This window comes from Dromaius novaehollandiae, chromosome 13, assembly GCF_036370855.1.
Source record: "Dromaius novaehollandiae isolate bDroNov1 chromosome 13, bDroNov1.hap1, whole genome shotgun sequence".
Taxonomy (NCBI): Eukaryota; Metazoa; Chordata; class Aves; order Casuariiformes; family Dromaiidae; genus Dromaius; species Dromaius novaehollandiae.
Window position 1 is genome coordinate 12935473 of NC_088110.1, and position 21022 is coordinate 12956494.

General features: G+C 37.0%; 1 protein-coding gene across 1 annotated transcript in view; it reads right to left on the reverse strand.

The window, feature by feature from the left end:
* The window catches only part of LOC112988789 (neural-cadherin-like), a 72722-nt gene that overhangs the window by 14735 nt on the left and 36965 nt on the right, over window positions 1-21022 (reverse strand). The window contains exons 13-26 of the mRNA XM_064519638.1: window positions 20433-20682; window positions 20178-20305; window positions 19114-19300; window positions 18220-18363; window positions 16475-16758; window positions 14376-15990; window positions 12443-12536; window positions 11070-11254; window positions 10622-10851; window positions 7696-7973; window positions 6055-6269; window positions 4893-5020; window positions 4165-4292; window positions 162-285 (exon numbers count right to left, since the gene is read on the reverse strand). Coding sequence (XP_064375708.1) covers window positions 162-285; window positions 4165-4292; window positions 4893-5020; window positions 6055-6269; window positions 7696-7973; window positions 10622-10851; window positions 11070-11254; window positions 12443-12536; window positions 14376-15990; window positions 16475-16758; window positions 18220-18363; window positions 19114-19300; window positions 20178-20305; window positions 20433-20682 — 3990 coding nt within the window. The remainder of the gene's footprint in view (window positions 1-161; window positions 286-4164; window positions 4293-4892; window positions 5021-6054; window positions 6270-7695; window positions 7974-10621; window positions 10852-11069; window positions 11255-12442; window positions 12537-14375; window positions 15991-16474; window positions 16759-18219; window positions 18364-19113; window positions 19301-20177; window positions 20306-20432; window positions 20683-21022) is intronic.

The window sequence follows — 21022 nt, forward strand, 5'->3', positions numbered from 1 at the left end:
TTCATTGACAGTAACAGAGGCTTTATAGTGCCCATCACTTTGTGCTATCAAGCCATTACTGATCAGAACCAAGATATAACTATCATAGAATGAATTTCAGATGCCATACAAGTTTCCTAAAAATTTCATATGAAAGTTTATTAATGCTACGCTTCTCTTACCTGAGTATCCAAGATGAAATTGCGCAAACAACCATAAAAATGTTTGTGCAGTAGCTGTGGGTAGGAATATGGTAACGATTCTTTTACACCACCCAGTTGAAGAACATGGTTCACATTCAAATACCTTTGAAAATGATATGCATAATAATAATAATAAAATAGACTGTGAATTTACCTTCAAATATAGACAGTATAGAATAGGAAAAATAAATAACATCTAGACTGCACTTCCACAGAATAGAGGCTTTCTAAAAGAACAAAAAAACCCAAATATTTTATCTGCTTTTTTCTCTGAAATACAGTCTGTCATCAAGCAGAAACTCTGACCCTTAAAATTAAGGGTAATTATTTTTTTTAAATATGGCTGTGAAGTCTATTGGGAGTTTAACAGGTTACTTGATCACAATTGAAGTCTGTGTGTGTTCGGGTCGGGAACAGTCATGATATTCTAGATACTGGATTTTCAAGTGCTTTTCTGTGTGCACGTTTATACTGTAGGAATAACAACCAGGACTATTTTGCATATGCTACAGGCCAGACACCTAAAGCCTGGCTCAATGCGATCTGAAAGGAATAGTTCACACATCCAGGCGCTGCAATTTCTCCCAGTGATCTCTCTAAGCCAAAGAATTCCATTTGCTTTAGTTCTCACAGTTTATTTTTGTCTGAGTTATCAACCCAATTTTCATTTTTGGTTTTTCATTTATTCTTATATTTTCCCCTTTTTGGTACACTCTTTTCATAATCTGGAGGGCTCCACGCAACTGCTGACAAGGCTTAATCCCAGTTCAAACAACCACACTTACTGGGACTTTGTGTTAAGTGAGAATCAAACACATGCAAAATGATCAGTCTAGAGGATCTAGAGTGCTCTGAAGTCTGCTGTGACTTTTTTGGCCATGCCTGCTGCCTCAGGAGTCAGGGTCGAAATGGTATCTAAAAGAATGTGGATGGCTTCAAAACTGTAACAGAACTGTTAATCACCAGTGAAAAATAATATTAATTGTAGAAAGCAGTTCATAGTATACTTTGAATAACTAAGAAAACAAGTTTGCAGTGGCCCTTCTCCATTCTAGATATCGCCCATTAACATCTGCTTACCACAGCTTAAAAGAAGGGAACTCTTTTAGTTCTGCTATTCCTTTCTTCTAATCTCCCACTGAAAAATATTCCTTATTTACTCACCACTTTACACTCAGGTTTCTCAGGGGCTTGGTGTGGCTTTTTCCTCCACTTTGGGAGATTTCATTCCACAGTGGGATCTGAAGTTATTATTAATGTCTCTCACAAGTCAGCTTTTTGAACCCAACTTGCTCTTTCTTCCATCTCCTTGAACCCTGCACTCTCAGTAGCTAGCACTGCTGTTAGAATGATAGGTGATATTCAAACTCCAATGACTGAACCAACTTGCATCACCTTTATTTGGAGTAAGAGTGCATTTGACCTCTTCAGGTGTCTACCCACAGCGATTTCTGAGTTTTAATCAAACCAGTAGATAAACTTCGGAAGAGGACAATTTACATGGAATTTATCTGATTAAAAATATGCATTGTGGATGTTAACAGCTACGAATGAGCTAGTAACCCTAGGCTGATTTTACAGTGAATGGAGATCTATGTACTATAATCACTGGAATCTACAGAGCAGTTTGTCTTATCCTAAAGTGGACATTAAAGTAAGTTGTATAAATCACTCCTTAGAACGGCCTCCCTATTAACTATAAAGAGAGACTAGTCCTACTACCTCAGAGACAGACACTTACAGCGAAGGCATCAAAAGCTAGGTGAGCCGTACCCTACCTCTTTTTTCTAGAATCCCTTGTTTTCTTTTCAAAACCCCATACTTCTAGAACAAAGTCATTCCTCCCAACAATCTTTGTATTTCAAATTCTAGACACAAGACACAACCATTTAGGAAGACATTTTTGTCTTCAACTTGGCAGCAAGGGTGTCCAAGATGCAAATATCTGGACACAGACACCCTTGGTGGACAGCAGACTATCAGGACTTGTTTTGTGGTAGCTAACACGGCAGTCAGGCACATTAGTCCATTAGAGCTCAGTCAACTTCCACGGCATCATTAAGGACTGCTCCCATTCAGAGGTCTGTTGGGCGGTCATCTGGCACCCTACCCTCATACCTTTGTTAACCAGTATGCCACCACACACACACGGTACAACACAGGCAGAGAAGACTTGCAGTTCCTCTTCAACTCAAAGGCCCTCCCTCAGAGAACAGGTTCAATATCAGCTTAGAGTGCCCCCCAGTGTGAATGTGCAAATGGACTGGCATTCAGAGGAAAAAGGAATGTTATTCACCAGTAGCTGGAAGCTCCTTGAGACTTGTAAATATGCGTATTCAAAAATCACCACCCATACTTAAAACTATCTATGTCTTGAGGGGAGGGGGAGATTTGGAGGGTGAACAAATAAAAGGAACATCATAGTCTCCACAGATAATCTATTCCAGTGTTCAAGTATCTTTATCAGTACCAAGTTTTCCCTAAAATACAACCTGAACCTTCCGTACTGTGACTGAAAGCCACTATTTCTTCTCCCATCTCTCAAGAACATACAGCGGAAATTTTCTAAATCCTCTTTATGGCTTTTCTTTTTTTTTAAATATATATATATACACTCTAAGACTTACTGTATCTCTCCTCAGTCTTCCCTTCTTTCGGTTAAGTGACCTCAGTTCCTTCTTGATAGGTCATATTCTTAAAGACAGCTGATGACAGTTGTTCCTCCCTGGACTTACCCAGTTGGTCCACACCTATCCCTCACTGTGGTGCACAAAACCAGGCCCAGAACTACAGCTGAGGCCTAACACTGCTAAACAAGTTTAAGCATTACTTTTGATTTCTCAAGGTTTTATACATGTTGCGGTATTACTGTATACTGCTTGCCCCTTTTTATATTAACATGACACTGCTGAGTCGCTCAGCTTGTAACCATCCTCCAGATCTTTTACAGGTACTTAGGCAGTTGTTCCTTCTCTGTATTTGTGAGGCAGGTTACTCCTGCCTACATGCAATACTTTGCTCATGCATTAGTGGAAAAGCGTAGTATATTTTCAGGTCGTATTTTCAGTTTCCTGCGATCATTTTCAGTTCTAAGCTGTGCCCTAGTTGTTTCTTCCAGCTTGATGTCATCAGCAAGTGTAATAAGCATAACCCAGTCTTTAATGAAAAGGATATTGATAACCTTGCAGAATGCTACTCAAAACATTCTTTTGCTTTGACTGTGATAACTGCTTTCTAAATAAAGGTTTTCCAACCACTTTTTTTTGGTTTTAACTGAGGATAAGCCACCAGCGCAAGACCAGAGAATTTACTGCACCCGGGCTGGAAAACAAACATGGGTGGATTCTACAGCTCATAATGAGCTGCAGCGGCTCATAAGCAAGCCTATCAGCACCAGCCCACTTTAATTAGCAGCTTATGCTAGTACACCAGTCTGTGAAGTGAACAACTGAGGTATGGATACATGTGCGCTTCCTCTGACTCTGCTATGAAGGCAGTAGCCTTTTTAATCAACTGGAGACACTGTTGTCTTAGTCTGCCTTAACACATTTGCCAAAATTTGTCTGTAGGAGCCCTCAGCTTTATAGGAATGAGGTAGTAAGATTGCTCAAGCATCCAGAGTTATTGCCCTTAAAAAGTCAACTGGCCAAATTTTGTGAGGTTTTCAAGAGTAGGTTTATAGTCATTTATTAAATAAAATAAGAGGAGAGAAGTCCTGTGGATAAGAGATGGTACATCTTACCCACAAGAGCTCCACTACTAGCCACATAATGTTCTGCAGTTGTCGCAGTCTCACAACACTACTTGGAGGAAGACTGGTTCCTTAAAATTTGTTTAGTACTTCAAGGTCAGGTCTTCACCCAGAAACGAGAAAAATAAATACTTCTAGTCATTAATAACTTTGCTTCAATTTGATAAAGAAAATGTTCAAAAGCTTTAGACTAAACTATTTTTCAGTGAATCTCCAGAAATGTGCTGTTACCTTGCTCTTCGTGGAACAGACCCAAAGACTTCACAATTTGTACGATCTTCAGTAGATAGCCATTTGCCTACTCCTTCTATCTCTGAAACAACAGCTGCACTGCAGTGATCCAAAGTGAATCGAATATCCTATATCAAAACGTAGGATTACTGAATTAAGAATTCCAGTATAATTCAATAAACTTCTTAAATATGATACCATCTTTTTTCTTTTTACATAAAAAGTTTCTTTTCTGTTCTGTTTTCCACCCTGCGACAAATAGCGAAGCCAAAACAGACCCATTTAACAAAAAAGGAAAAGGCACTTAACCTCAGTATTTAATTTGTATTTCTGAGTATTTTAACCACATTCACAAAACAGGTAACTGTATTTGCAAATAAGTAATTCTCTGATTTCTGTGCACAGGTTTTCAGTGTTCAAATGTATATACTGAGTGTGCAAATTATAGCTAACCCCGAATGAACCTTCCATATGTGCTGCAGAGCTTGAAAAAAATCCCCCAACAAACAGAAAACCCTCTGATCCCAAAATATAAAAGATTACAACATAGGTGGATTTAGAGCTGACAGTGCAGTCTCCCCAGAATTCATACTATTCATTGAGTCTAAGCGGGCACAGTTAGACTAACATATATAACTGCCCAGGCTCAGTTTTCTACCCTTCGGTTTCTGCATGGGCAAGTGGTATGAAAGTATCAATATTCTGTTGTGGAAAATCAAAGAACTGACCTGACCACTGGTTCTGACTTCTAGCTGATGCCATTTTTTGTCCGTTACGTTTAGGTGACTTGGTAACTGCAGCATCACTGAACCTGAGCCATGGCTCATCTTCAGCACAGGAATACCACTGGAGAGTTCTAACACAACAAGCAAAAGAAATTTAATCCACCTACAAATATCTTTCATTTTGGATATTTAACACAGCGAATGTACTGATTTAATAGTTATTGCTAATCACACAAAGCAGTGTTCAGTATAGAAATACTGGAATTATATTCTATGACGTCTATTATCTAGGAATACTCATTCAATATAGTATTGACTTTTATACTTTAGATTATGCCACTTCTTTGTCAAGGGTAAAGCACTAGAACTAATTCCTGATAAGCAATCCGTACCTTTATAATGCTATAAAATAAAACTAATACATACATATTTTACACCCTCCCAACTTCTACCCAAATTCACAAGAAACTGCAAAACAAAGCAAAAATCAAATTAATGATTAACAACATCCAACAACATAATTTTTCAAATAATTAGGAAAATATAAAATACCAACTATACCATGCATCTTGTATACTAACTCACAAAAAAATGCAGCAGTAAGCAAGCCTTTTAAATATGCATCAACTTAAAGCAATGAGTTCTATTGGTGTATAAATCTTCCTACAATGGTGCACTGAGACTGGATTCATTCATCAAATCATTGCCCATTTAAAAAGAAAAGTGCAAAAATGCCGTAAGACAGAAAGCGGTTTAAGTGGATTTCTTTGCTCAGCAAGCTAGATAAGAATGACATACGACTAAGGCTGCATTAATCATGTAATACCCATCTTCAAAGTACCTAAATTCCTTTATAGCACTGGAGTTTTCCTAGTGGGATTTTTTTCCTATATAAAATTTTGGCTGTTTTGTTTTCACCTTGATTTCTATAGCTCTTTGATGGACTTAAATCAGGCTCTAAGAAAACAATACATCAAAGCAAAATGACCTGTTAGAGAATGTTTCAAAATATTTTCCAACATTTTCAACCCAGAAAATCAGTTTTCTCACAAATAAATTATCTTATAAGATAGAAAGACAGAATTCACACTTTTACTACTACACTGTTCATATGATACTCATTCCCAAAAGACATTTAATTTTCTCACATGCTTTGCAGAAGTACCTATTGCAATGAAGTTTTCTGTACTCCCAGGTTCCGAATTTGACAAAGGACCACTATATAGTAAAAGTCCATCTGGAACCGCAGTAATAAACTCAAGAGAGAGTGAGCTCTCAAAACAAGGCCTGATGGGACGAAACCATGCATAACCATTTCCATGGAAACTGTGCTTAGTCTGTTGGCAGTCTGGTCCATGAAATGAAGCAGGACAAAGACATCTGAAAGAGAGCGCGCACACAGAAAAGTCGAGATTCTCTCATATTCAATTTTTGTTTGGTTCTACATGCAACAAAACTAGCTCTTAAATCACACTAAAAACAGCAGTGAAACAAGGCAGATTTTAGTTAGGTTCCATGTATACATGGGTGCATTAATTATTAAAATATTTTTATGAGTACAAAGCATATTTATCCACCATGCTATTTCCTTCAAAAATTATTTTTGAGACTACATTATTGAGAGACAATACTCAAAATCATACAATGAAAGGAACAAAGAATTATTTTACTAGGTAAGAAGGATGGAACATTAAACACTGCTTGGTCAATTTATTACAGAGAAAAACCAAGGAGGTAAATTCCCAGCTAGAATAAACCTGTATAATTTAACTAAAGAAATACTGTTGTAGACCAACAGATGTTATAGTAAAGCAAGTTTCCTATCTAATATTTTCTAACGTCCCTATATCCATGGTTTAAACTACATTTCACTTTCTCCCGCTAGCATTGCTACTACTGGTATTCTCCTTTATTATTACTGTTTTGGAAGAGAAAAAAAAATAGTGCACATTTCCCATTCTTTTATACTGAATTAAGTGCTCTTGAAAGATGACAGATGTTAGTGATGCCACTGTTCTTTCAGAGCCTGAGAAAACCATACTGCTGCTTTTCCAAATTTTGTGTCTTTCCAAATCTTTCCCTGAAAGCCTGTAGGTCCAGGGCTGAAAGAACAGCATGGTTCCTATATCAAGTCAACGCTCTGACCTCTCAGCTAATCCCACCAAAAAGACCTTTGATTTATTTTGGTGAATGCTATTACAAAGATACTGGTCAATCTAGACGTAGACATAAAACCACCAACTTACTCGTATGAGTAAGTGTCAGATAGTGACAATTCTCTGCTATTATTTACTGGATATTAGCCATATCCAAAATAAAAGGCTCCCTATCCTGTTATCAACATCCTCAGCTAACCAATCTCATTTTTAAAAGATCTCACTGCAAATATTTTCAAGTCCTGTAATGGTAACCTTGCTCAATGACATGATGAAACCATAAAAGAACTTTCGTATACTACGTGAAATCATTTTAACTGTGTAGGAGAGTATAAGAATATATATATCAGGTAGTGGAAGTCACAGAGAGAGAAAACTACAAAAACAGTAGGCATTTTCATGTGGATTCCCAGGTTTTAGTTCTTACTCATGCACGATCCCCACAGGCTTAGGGCTACTGCACTATCATTGGGCCCTTGACGTTGTTGTCATTAAGTTTATGCTCCAGTACACCTGCGGGTCCTTTGCTTCTCCTTCAGCCAGAAGTGCATTCATCATTTTTTCTAGATCTGAATCTTGTTAGCTACACTTGACATTTTAAAAACAAAAGAAAGATAAAGTAAGGGAAGCTGCAATACAAGTTTCCTCACCTGTAACCATTCAAAGTGTCAATACATCTCCCACCATTGAGACAAGGGCTTCGAGGGTAAGAGTCACAAGACTGATGAATTCGGTCCCTAGCTGGACAGGTGCAGACTGTATTGATGGTGGTTGTTACAGAGACAAATGACACACTTCCAGTATCCGTCACTGTTGGGATGTCACTCACTGTAAGGTAGTTTGTACAACCGTTGCCATTGCTACAATTTGCCCTCCTGCATTCGTCTACATCTATCTGTGAAATGTTCACTTGTAAAGCTGATTGGATCTAAGAGGAAATACAGTTTAAAAGATCACCAATCTTTTCCTAATAAGTGCTTTTATTTACTCCTTCATTTCTGAAAAATCTAAGCCATCATAAACTGAATAGAGTACTTTAGCTCCTTGAATATTAGTCAGTAACATCCCCGACAAGCAAAGTGCAAGCACAATAACTTAACAAATCCAGGAAATATTTTAAAAAATTTACAGTAGCGATATTTCCTAAAACTTAATCATTGACATGACTGATAGTGAACATCTTAAATCTGCACTGGCCTACTAACATTATTTCTAAGGATTAAGCTCTGATAGCAGTTATATTCCACCTTGTGAACTGCGTGGTCTAAGCCACACATCTCTGCACTCTTTGATAGTAGCAACAGGCATGATCTGGCTCAAGCCAGGATATCAATTCTTCTTCATCAGTTACATCCAGATATTACTTCATAACTTCCGTGATGATTTGATGGTTCAAACACACTGAATGTTGTATTCAGTGCCCAGACCTCAATACAAGAGGATCCTCTATTCTTGCAATCATGCAAGTCAAAAGTAAATCATGGGCAACAGAAATATACCAATGTAAAACTAACAATGTGCAATCAGATTTAGACTCTCATTATTACTTGTATATTTAATATATTTTTTCCAATGTAAAATATATGACAAATATTTTAAAAAGAAGCTTTGGAAAGACCAAAATACATAAATACTAATGCTCTTTATTTTTTCACTTTACTTGTGCTTTCCATTCAATCCACCACTCTAAGAACTTTGACCTTTATAACCAGTTGTCAGGATGTCCTCAAATATCATAAGACGTATTTGAGAAAACAAGTCCCAAAGGTATAAAAACATACTATATAATGACATGATGTATCCCACCAATGCAGTTTGGGGTCTACTGTCCACATTTATAACCACTAGTAGGGAGTCTATATTGCACGTTTAGACAGGTATGTAGTACTGTTACAGAAAAAATACAGTGTACATAAACAGCCTTGGCTCCTTTATAGTATTAGGATGGATTATTTTTGCTGCTAACAGAAAACGTGGCAAAGCCATACACCAAGGAGGTTAATAAAAACATATTATTTATTTAGCTATTCAATGAATAATTCCAGTGCTGATTACTTATTTTCTATATTTAAACACATATACAAAAACTACTGGAGAAATTCTCTGGCTATGATTGGTTTCTGTAGACTATTGGTGATTACTCAGCAGAGCTATTCATTAAATATTGAAAGGTGATATATAATTAATACAAACTTTTTTTTCATTAAAATATGTGAACCAAACCCCTTGTTATCACTTCGATGAATTCATCAGCCATATTTTATGGCACAGAATATTTGAAATCTATGCAATTTTCTGTATTATTGTTATAAAAATTTTATAAATATGCATAAGAAGCTGCAGTTATGATACATGAATAGTATTTGTCTCTGATATTTCCAGCTTGGGTCATTCTGAAGCTTCTAATAATCCACACAACTATTTAAGATACAAGAAAAATGTGTATTTTGCTGTCTGACAGCAGTTAGGCAGGTGGAAAGTTAAGATATTCTATTTTAAGGTATGCTATTTGATTCCCAGAACCAGGCAGACCCTACGATATTTACACAAACAGAAAGTGTTGTTCTCTCCTCAGGAGAAGTCCTCCATAAGATGTACCATGTATTATATGCAAACAGACCCCAAAGCCACAAATGAAAAGCAGGAAGTGCTGTCCCGTCTAGGGTAAGTTACTGCCGGTTAGCTAAGCAGTAACATCTTGCCTTTGTGCAAGGCACAAAGCTTACTCAGCAGCACTTGCTTAATCAGCTGCATCTGCAAGACTTCAACAAAAGCCAAAATCTGGAGGACTGCAGAAAATTGTACAAGAGTGTGGCCAAGATAGATGAAGTCTGGGTAACAGAGTCAGAAAGCATGCAGGATGTGATAAGCGAGCAGGACAGTTAGGTCATCAGGAAGCATCTTACATTCAAAAACTGTTTTTCCCCTAAAATAGAAAAAAGGGGGGAGGTCACATCATATTTAGAGTTGACCTACAGTTAGTTAAATACACTGATGGAACTGGTTGTCTCCATCTCACTCATCTGCTCTATCTCATCTTCTAAACTGCATATTCCTTCCAGAAGAATTCTCTTCTAAAGACTGTAGTCTCTTTGTACAAGGGAATTTCAATCTGGGTGACATCAAGCCTCTATTATAATATAAATGTCTAACCACTAGTGGATAATTTGGATATTTCCATCAGGACCTGCAATGTTCAAAAAGCTGTCGTTTTCAAGACATTCTCTGTATTACAATACCACTTTGGCTTGTAGGGATGCTTCTGATTTCATACTCAGAATTAGATAAACTGCACAGTGAGATGCTGACTCTGGAAAACACAGAAGACTGTACCGTGATCTGAAAGGGAGGATCATCTTTCCGTAACTAAAATTGGTCACACCTATTGAAACAGAAATGAATACAACTGTAAGATAATTGTGCATATGGGACTAAAGAGAAGGACAAAAATATCTGTGAAATAAGTGTTGAGTAAAGCAAAAAAGCTATTTGTAGATGTAGCGTGTTCTTCCACTGAGGTTTGTTTGGTGTTTGGGACCAAATATCAAGTTTACATGAAAATACTAGGGCACATACCTCATTTTTAAATGCTGCCAACTCAGCATGCAGTTTCTCTGGTCTGTAATATGCAGAACCATCAGTGACTGTAAATCTTATATCTGTCTGTTTTCCATCAATGTTCATCACACTGAATACAGTGATATCACTAAGCTGAGCTGAAAATACTTTTGCCAGTAATTCCTTGAACTTGTCGAGTCTGTTTTTGCCATGTTCATCTCTCCTTATGAACTCCTCTGCTGTGATATCTGAGTTTGAGATTCATAAATACATAAACATCAAATACTGGGAGACCACAGGTTAGTCCCTCAACTTACTTCTTAATTAACAATATGGAAACATACTGAAAAGTGCATATGCCTTACAATGATATCGAAATCAAAGAATCACCAGTGATACCTAGAATCACATAATATTTAACTATATAAGCACCTGATTTAACTCTCACCTGGCAAATAAAACTAACCTGCTAGACGCACAGCAGCTGAATTTTGTATGGCTTCATTTTCCAGCTCTTGGACGTGGATTTGTACTGTAGATAAAACATCAGGCCAAACTCCATCAGAAACTCTAACTTTTAAGTTGTATGTTCCTTGGGGAGCGTAATCCACCATCATCAGAGAACCAGTCCTCTGATTTAATCTGAAAGATCTAGACATAAACTTTCAATTAGAGAAGCTTAATAAATCAAAACTGAAAATATTCTTTATTCATTCACATAATTCAAAAGGCCTAAAAGGTTACTATGAAGATGCTAGGATCAATACTTACGAAAATCAGCAAATGACCTCAGAAAAAAACACCTTAATTGTGAAATGGCAATCTGCAGAGTTTATGAAAAGATATTTTTGTAACTTCCAAATCCCTAGACCTTCCCTTTCCTGAATAAAAGCACATAGTCCATAGGAGTCAGTGTAACCTTGGAGTTCAAAGTAGTAATCATGCACTAGCCCATACATTAAGTAATAAAAAGTGACAAAACCAAATCTTCCTGGATTCTCATTTATCCATTTAAAACAGGAAAAGTTCTGTATGAAAGCTGTCATATCATTTGCACGTGCCAAACCAAAGAGACAGTAATCAATAATTATGGAAATATTCTATGACCATTATTACGGAACAGTAACCTCTTAAAATGGAAAACAGGCTCAGTGGCTGCTGACAGACAGAAACTCAATCTTTAATTTTGATCTAGATAAGGCTTTAAAACTCTCATTCTTGACAGTAGAGCCAGAAACTCACATTCATTTTCTGTAGAACCTATATTTCAGGACTGTATATAATTACACTATATGCCATCTCACTTTATGATATGGATAAATAACATATTAGTAGGAGTGAAAGATCTAATTTAGTATTTCTGTGAATAGAAATAACTCTAAGTTAAAAGTTATGATTGCCCATGCAACTATAAATTTAGCCATCAAGAGAGATCACCAAACTCAATTCCACATTTGATGAAATGATTCCTTTTAAATTTGTTATTTGTATTCCATCAACTCTAACATTTGGTGGCATGCATTAAAAACACAACCTATATTTAAACTGGGTCTTACAGAAAGCACATGTTTAAATAAATTAATGAGGAGATCTGATTAAAAATCAAAGTCATGGTATGACCCTGCATTCTCCAAAAAGAAGAAAAATATTGCATGCATTAATTTCTTGATACCTTGTTACCCAAGTTAAAAAAAAAAGAATAGCATTCAGAAGGTAAATTCCTTATCACACTCAATAATCCTGGCTTTAAGCACACCCTCAACACAGAGAAATGCATAGTGAATAAAATAATTAAAGAAGCATAAATATTACTCATTTTGACATAAATACAAGCTTCACTTGAGCAGTTTTCCTTCAGAGAGAAATGTTTTATTGTCCCAGTCATCCTGATCTGGTGCAAACACTTCCCCAAGCACTGTTGCTGACCATTTTCCTGTTGAAATAAATTATAATAAATCTGCATTTCATGTTTGCTTTTCAGTGGGCTTTAAATTCCACTGCATTCATTACTGAGTTTATCATTTTCAAATTCCCGCTTGATTTGGTGATGGTTATGATACAAGCCTCTTAAAATAACACATAGCCTGTCATGTGATTTCTGCTACAAGTTCCCCTGGAAAGGTGAGCGATCTATGAATATCACATGAAGGAATTAAAACCGAAAACAACCCAAAATGACAATAGAACGATATACGAATAATACAACTCTTCATAAAATTCTCAGACCAAAAAATAAATACATCGCCACATCAGGAGTTAAAATCCCAAACATTCCATTACTATGCTCGTTTACATTACACATCAGTGGAATCCAGCAAAAAAGGAAGAGCACCTCACGGGGTGCAGCTGGGAGAAAAGGATATGGCAGAGAACAGGACATGGACAGGAAGCCACTAACCCGTGCCAGTTTTTGGCATTTCAGGCTCCTGTGGGCTATCACAAAATCAGAAGTTCCATCCTGCTGTTCTAAACCAGCAAAAGCAGCCGCCTATAGAGAACTGCGCCAAAGAGGGTAAGCTCCACAGCCAAGACGCACCAACATACAAGATTTTGTAAGTTCAAATGTGGAGCCAATCCACCCTAGAAACTGAATTCTCTGATTTCTATGGTAGAATGTGGTCACATCTATTTCTAATATAGGCATACTGAATTCAGCAAAAATAATTAATTGTGAAAATATCTTCTGTAGCTTAATCTTCTCTGCTCTGTCTTATTAGAAATTCTAACATCGTAATAACTGAGATATTCTATTCCAACTAGACTTGGCTATACTTGGGGAAATGCTTAATAAAGCACACAAGGGACATCAGGACTAGTTTTAATTCAGGTGAAGTTTTACAGGAGTTTCAGCCAAAAACATGGTAATAGAAGGTCAAGACAAATGTTAGAAAGCATTGTTCAACTTCTTTTGCTTTGTTAAGGCACTCTGATGAGAAAACGTTAAACTTTCACTTGGTGGATGCATTTGGCCTTCTCTCTCCCACTGCAATGTTAAACCTCACAGCACTGTGGCTGCTGTGAGGCCTCACAGCACAGAGCAGCTCTCCTACTAATGTTTCTTGGACTAGATCATGTGCACCACTCAAGAAAACATCCAGAATAGCATCTTTTTTGTCAGTTCTAAGACTGTTCTAGGAAGCAGTTGCTCATTGCATCCTGAAGATGTGTCTTTACATTTTGTCTTAACAAAGCACTGACCCAGCTTTCTCTTAGATATTTTTTTGCCAGCAGAAGGCCTCCTTTTCCAAAATTTACATCCTCCTCAGTCACACAGCAGCCGTCACAGTGGAGGTGGGATTGGTCTACAGTGTATGTATAAGGCTCTTCTATGAATCTAAGTTGCTTCAGTTCAGGCATTCTCATCTCTAGAGCTCTCAGTGCCAGATGCTTTTTGCATCCTGTGCACACAAACCAACCTCTGGGTAGGTGAAAAAAAATGAACAAAAGATAGATTTTATTATTTTATGAAAATACTGTATTTCTGTAACTGCAAATGTATATATTTCAGAAACAAACAAACATCTATTTGTAGCTAACAGTCTTCTGGTAGATGGTATTTTACACATTAGGGCCCAAACTTTGTAAACAGATAAACCAGTGCAGCCCATCTTCAGTATATCTTATTTTATATATTATACACTTTATTTAATATTTTACAGAACTGGAGCTTTAGCCTGGAAATACATAAACCATAAAAAAACTGCAAGAGAGAAATAATGTGTAAAATTGTACTATATTGACAAATCTGATACAATATCTCAATAGCACTTACCTTTGTTACTGTACACATAGACTTCCTTATGGCCAGATTCATGGGAGTTGTCATTTTCATCACCAATTGTTATAGTTAGCGTGTTTGTCGTGCTCATAGCTGGAATCCCACTATCTGTTATAATTACTGGCAAATGAAACACCTTCTGCCTTTCTCTGTCAAAGGACCTCAAAGCTGTAATGGTTGCTGTGTTATTTCTGTTGTCAGTAAGAGAAAAATCCAAAGAATTCTGATAATTTGGTGGCAATGAAAATGTAAACGGTGGCCCATTCTCCTCACTGTCCGGATCAAATGCATGAAGCAGCTTTGATGTATGGTTCACATACACCATTTCAGGCCTCAACATATTTTCCCAAACTACGGGCATGTATGGTGCCTCAAACCTTGGCCCATTGTCATTAACATCAAGCAAGTTAATCAAAACTGTAACACTTCCAGTTTGGGCAGGAGTCCCTTGATCTGAGGCGTGCACAATTAAACTGTATTTCTGCATGATTTCATGATCTAGTGCATCCACCACAATCACATGACCATTTTGGTCAACTGCAAACTGTCTCATAGGATCCGAATCTGACTTTATAGAATATATAATGTTCCCATTCAAACCAGAATCCTTGTCTGTAGCACTCACTGTGGTTACTGTAGTACCTACAGGCATATTTTCAAAGAAAGGACTGGTCTGAATAAACTGAGAATGAAAAACTGGGCTGTGGTCATTAGAATCTTCAACTTCAATCAGGCACGATGCAATACTAGAAAAGTCGAGATCTTCCACTTTAATAGTAAGATTAAATTGCCTTTCATGTGCTTTCTCAAAATCCAATTTTTTTTTCAGTCTGATAGTAGCACATTGACATTCTTTGTCATTCTCAATATAAAACTTCTGATCCGGATCTCCTCCAATGATACTGAATGTTAAATGAGCATTTCCCCCAATATCTGCATCTGTAGCAGACACTTGCAGAACTTCTGAGTCAATAACACTGTTTTCAGGAATTGTTGCCAGCCACGTTTCCTTTGTGAATTTAGGTACATGATCATTAACATCTGCAATCCAGACAGTGGCAGTGCCAGTTCCTGTCAGACCTCCCCCATCTCTTGCTTCAACAATGAGAAAATATTTTTCAGTCCTCTCTCTGTCCAGCATTCCCTCAGCTACATGGATTGTGCCAGTATTGGGACTGATATTAAATAAGTTGGTACCAAACTGATTTTTAACATTGTCCATTATCCTGTAAGTCAGAACTGCATTAAGACCTACATTTGGATCATCAAGATCAACCGCGCTCATTTCCATGACTAAAGTATCTGCAGGAGAATTTTCAAAGACACTCCCGTTGCAATCACCAGGCATGCATGCGAACATGGGTGCATTGTCATTTATATCCCACACATTAATAATTACATCAGCAAATCCAGTAAGTCCTTCCCCGCCTTCATCAGTAGCCAATACAACGAATCTCCACAGTGCTCTTTCTTCCCGATCCAGCATCTTCTGTGAATAAATGCTGCCTGTGTTCTCATCTATTGTGAAAATATCAGCTGCACCGTGCCCATGTAGTGAGTATCTCACATCCCCTTCATTCACATTACTATCAGGATCATTTGCCACAACCTACAGAAGTTTTGAAAACAAAGACATAGGAATTACAAAACACGCATTGATTACACTATAGCCTATATGCTACTGCAATCTGAGGAAGGAGTTCATGCAAAAGTGTGTGATACACTATTAATATATGCATGTTAGATCAATGGCAAATGAGAGGTGGCTCATAGTAACAATGTAGCATATTACAATATAAAAATTATCTTTTATTTTTTCATATTTATAGAGGTAATTTAACCATGCTATTCCACTAGCTTTTTAAAGTGTTAATGATCTGCTATTTAGGATCACAAATGATGCATTCTGCTTATCCTATTATCTTTTTAATTATTTTTTCATAAAACTATTTTTCTTCTTCCACTGACAAAAATACTCAGGAGAAGTAAATTTCATTAATATATTTCTACTGGATTATTATTATCTTAACGGTAGCAGTGTAACCTGTGTTCTTCCACTGAAATATTATAATCTCTGAAATTACATACGTTACCTGAAGGACAAAGACCGGTAACCCTTCCAGTTCCTCAATTATACTTCCATAGTATTCACTGATAGAGAAAACTGGAGCCTCATCATTTTTATTCATGACATTGATGATGACAACTGCGTAATCCTCCCATTTCCCATCAGATGCCAACAAGTGAATCTCATACATTTTTGTCTCTTCATAATCTAGGGGCTGGGCAATAAAAATGGCTCCTGTTTCCGGTTCTACATCAAGTACTCCTCCTGTGCTTCCAGCTGTGATCTGGTACCGTAATTTAGCATTTGTTCCTGTCAATCACCAACAATGTTAGAAAACATACATTTCTTAAAGTACATTAAAACATGGCATGTTAAGATGAAGAACAAATAATATGATAATTTCTGCTCTTTCAAAATGTGTAGCTATGTCAGATCATTTATCAGTATTTACAATTCTGGTATATCCAATTATAATTGGTGTCTAATTATAAAAATGTGTCTTTGCAATGAAGTATTAATGCTGTTTTTACTTATGAACCCTCCAATTCACTGAAGTAATGTATGACTGGTCAAGGCTATGAGACCAAAATGAAAAATTTGTACTTGGTAGCACCCAGCACGTAAGAATGAGTTATCACAAAATACCACATACAGTAGAACCATTCTGCACTCATATACACATCCCCATAGATTTTACCAAAAATGGTAATTCTGACTGCCTACTTTGGCTTACTACATTACAGAAGACCTCACGATTTCAGATGAAGTACCAATCTGTAGATTATTTTAGATCAAGCAGAGACTTTTAGCCTTTCATTCTGCAAGCTTTACCGTTAAGTTACTGTTCCTCTCTTCCTCCCTTCTTTCATAGCTGTATCTTTAATCATCCATTTTATCGAGAGGATAGAAATAAACAGCCACATATCCATCACATCAGATCTCCTGATCGAACACTATAGAGTAGGTTCACAGCCATCATAAGTAATAAACTAAGAGTCCCTTGTGCAGGAAATCCTTCAGTGACAGCTTAGCCACATCTGTCTTGACCTCCTTACATGGGTAAGGAACCAAATGCAGCCAGGATGTATGTGCGCTTCACAGACATGCGGCTAGAACAATCCTTTGGGTCTTGTGCAACAAAAGGTATGGTTTAACCAAACAGCCAAGTCAAATTTATAGTTCACCACCAAAAGATGGAAATCTGCATCTCCCTCCTGCTCAGATATGAGGATTGGTTATGTACTTGTTTCTACATGACTTGCTGCTGAATTTCTTACTGATCTGGAGATAAACCAATACAGCAGAGACTGATATGCTTTTAGGAAGTCCAATTTCAAATAAGACAACACTGTTCTGTAGCATGCAAAAAAACCCAAAAAATAAAACAAAAAACAACAACAATACCACAACTCCCCTGTCCATAGAGAAAGCAAAGGAATCTCACTGACAAGTCTGATTCATTCTAATTAACCAGGACATTTTTATCAGAATCCATTTTTAAAAAACGATATGATCTATAATAAATTTGTATTTGCTGACACAGAAATCATTCCCCATCATCCCACATTAATGCATTGCCTCACATAATAAGTTATTTGGCTTATGCCTCACAGCTCCATTATGAACTAATGTTCATGCCCCATCAGTTCAGACAAAGAAGTTTTAAAATGTAGAGACATTTTCCTTCTAACATCACTAAATATGTCTTGGTGTGGTGAAATTAACTCATTAATGTTTTAAATACCGCTACGGGGAATTCCAATACTTTACCTTCATCTTCATCATTAGCACTGACTGTAATGACAGTTGAGCCCACATCCTGGTCTTCATCTACATTTACTTCATAGACACTTTGAGTGAAGACAGGCTTGTTATCATTCACATCACTGATAAAAATGTGCACGTAGGCCATGTCTGGAGAGACAAGAAACAAGAGATTAAAATACTCAGCTGTGCCACTTCTGTCAGCTACAATTCCTTAAACTGTCTAGCTGCACATTAAATGAAGGTGAATATGCAGACAATACAGAAACAAACCCTTAGGACTGTGGACAATTTATATACCAGCATTACTCAGGAGCACTTGGATATCAAATGAATGTCACATCCAATTTGTTTAAACAGATAACATGCGAGTAACTGATGCCTAATATGGCAATTGTACAGTTTCAAGTCATAACTTTTTGTCCTAAAGCCACAAAAGCCAAACTTTAAGTCTTTATCTAAGCACAACCCTGTCGATTAAGAATGGGACTTTTTTCGTCTTGAACTTTTTCTGCTTTATACTTCATAATTACTTTCGACTGAACAGTACTATATATAGTGCTCTGAGAAACTCCTCCACTACCCAAATGAGGTTTTCATCCAGCGGATAACAGGAGTGTCATTGCTAGTTAGAAAATACTCTCAAAAATCTAATCACGAAGCCCTCGTTTTCTTTTAGTTTTAGAACAAAAAATTTGAATGATCATCATATAAAACATCTCTTCCAGCTCCGACACAACTGATGCAGAGACAAACAGTAAAAAACAAAACAAAACAAAAAAACTTTTACAAGTTTGCCTGAATAAAGGTAAACTGAAATTTAATCTTGCATTTCAGAGCTTCTCCTTTCAGAGACCAACCAACATAAAAACATGCTTGTCACAGCCATCAGTTTCTTACCAGAGTTTGGCTTCCCACGTTTTCCAGGTCGAGCTGATTCAGAGCCATCTGCTGACTTGACTTCTAAAAGATAGGACCCTTTCTTCTCTCTGTCAAATACTGAGGTAGTGTATATTGAGCCTGTCTGTGAATCCAAGCAAAAATGTGTGGAGTCTCCATTACGGTCATGTAACAGGGAGTAAGTTATCTAAAAGATTAAAAAGAAGTTTGTTAATCTAGACTTTAGTTGGATAGCTCATAATTAAAGAAGAGCTTAAAGACAGAAGTAAGTCTTGTGGTTAAGAACTCAGCCAGGTGGAAGAAACCTGAGTAAAACTACCAGCTTGATCAAGTCATTTAACTTCCTTGTGTCCTGACTGTCCATCTGTAAATGGAAATAAATTTGTCTTGTCTAATTAGTTCATGAGTTCATTAGTTCCTATGCTTGCACTGCATGCTCCTATGTTTCATATGTTGCCGTTGCTTATGCAACAGCACTCAAACTCAGCTGAAGATCCCAGGTACTAATATAATAGCCATAGGTGAGCTGAACTGGACCTTATTCAGTATTATGGACCATGTTCTGATCTCTACTGTATTTATGTTTCAGTGTACCTGACTTCCGCTTCCACTGATGTGCATCCTCTACAGAGGAAAGTTTACTGAAGATTTTTAAAATCAGTAGTGAGTACCCCCTCACTTTTGGGTGCAAACTTAACATACTTTAAAAGGATTCAGTTTTCAGTGCCTCTAATTTACAGTTCACAGAAGTCTTTAATACTTTTTTTCTTCAATTAATTTATCCAATCACATTTTAGATCTATGTAAACCTTTCCAAACAAGAGCATCCTGTCGCAAGGAATTTGTCAGCTGAGCTACAGGCTGTATAAAGAAATATTTCTTCTTGTTTCTTTTGCATTTGACACCTGCTAGTTTTAGTTGCATTTTTCACTGTTTTATATCATGTGCAGTTCACTCTTTTATATCACATTCCCCTATTAGTCATACCTTTCTCCGGCTGATGACCTCTAGTCTATTTAGTTCTACTTCATACAGAGCTATACATACCTGAAGACCTTGCTTACCTCACCATTCAGACCAAGGTCAAGGTCAGTGGCAGAGACTTGAACAACAAATGTCCCAACACCAGCTCCCTCTGTTACCAAGGCTTCATAAATAGATGACGTGAAGAATGGGACATTATCATTGACATCTAAGATATCAAAAAGCGTGCATAAATAGAAAATTGTACAACTTAAAAAAAATATATATATATATATATATATATACACACACACACACTGTGATTACATTATAGCATCACTACACAGCTTACACACCTGTTACATTAATATAGACTGTAGCAAATGCTGCCAGAGGAACTGAAGCAACATTCTGAGCTCGAACCCTCAGCAGGAAGCTCTGTGTTGTTTCATAATCTAGCGGCTCAGCTACCAGGATCGAAGCAGAACCATCATCTCTGTTTGGAGTCAGGTAGAAACGAACTGGCATGTTGGTCTCTGGAACAAGTCCCTCTTCTAGGTTATAAGTCACACGGGGATCACCAAGGGGAGACGTTGCTTTGATTGTCTGTGCAGTTCAAAACATATGCGTAACTAACAGATTTATAAGTACAGAAATATTTCTGAAAGCTCTTGTGTACCAACTGTCCCAGATTTTCAGATCTCAAGAGAAAACATTAGCAGAATTATCTTCTGATATGAAATTTTAAGCTTATTTGATAGACCTCCAAGCCACAAACAGCTGCGATCAAAGGTTACCATTTCTCACAGGTTTGGTCACTCACTGTTTTATCCTAAAAACATGTATTTTACAGTTACTGATCCAATTACTAGTTCTGAGCAATCAAATTGAACTAGTCTAAGAATTTTGAGTCCAATAACCATCTCAGGAAAGACTGCAGCATTCA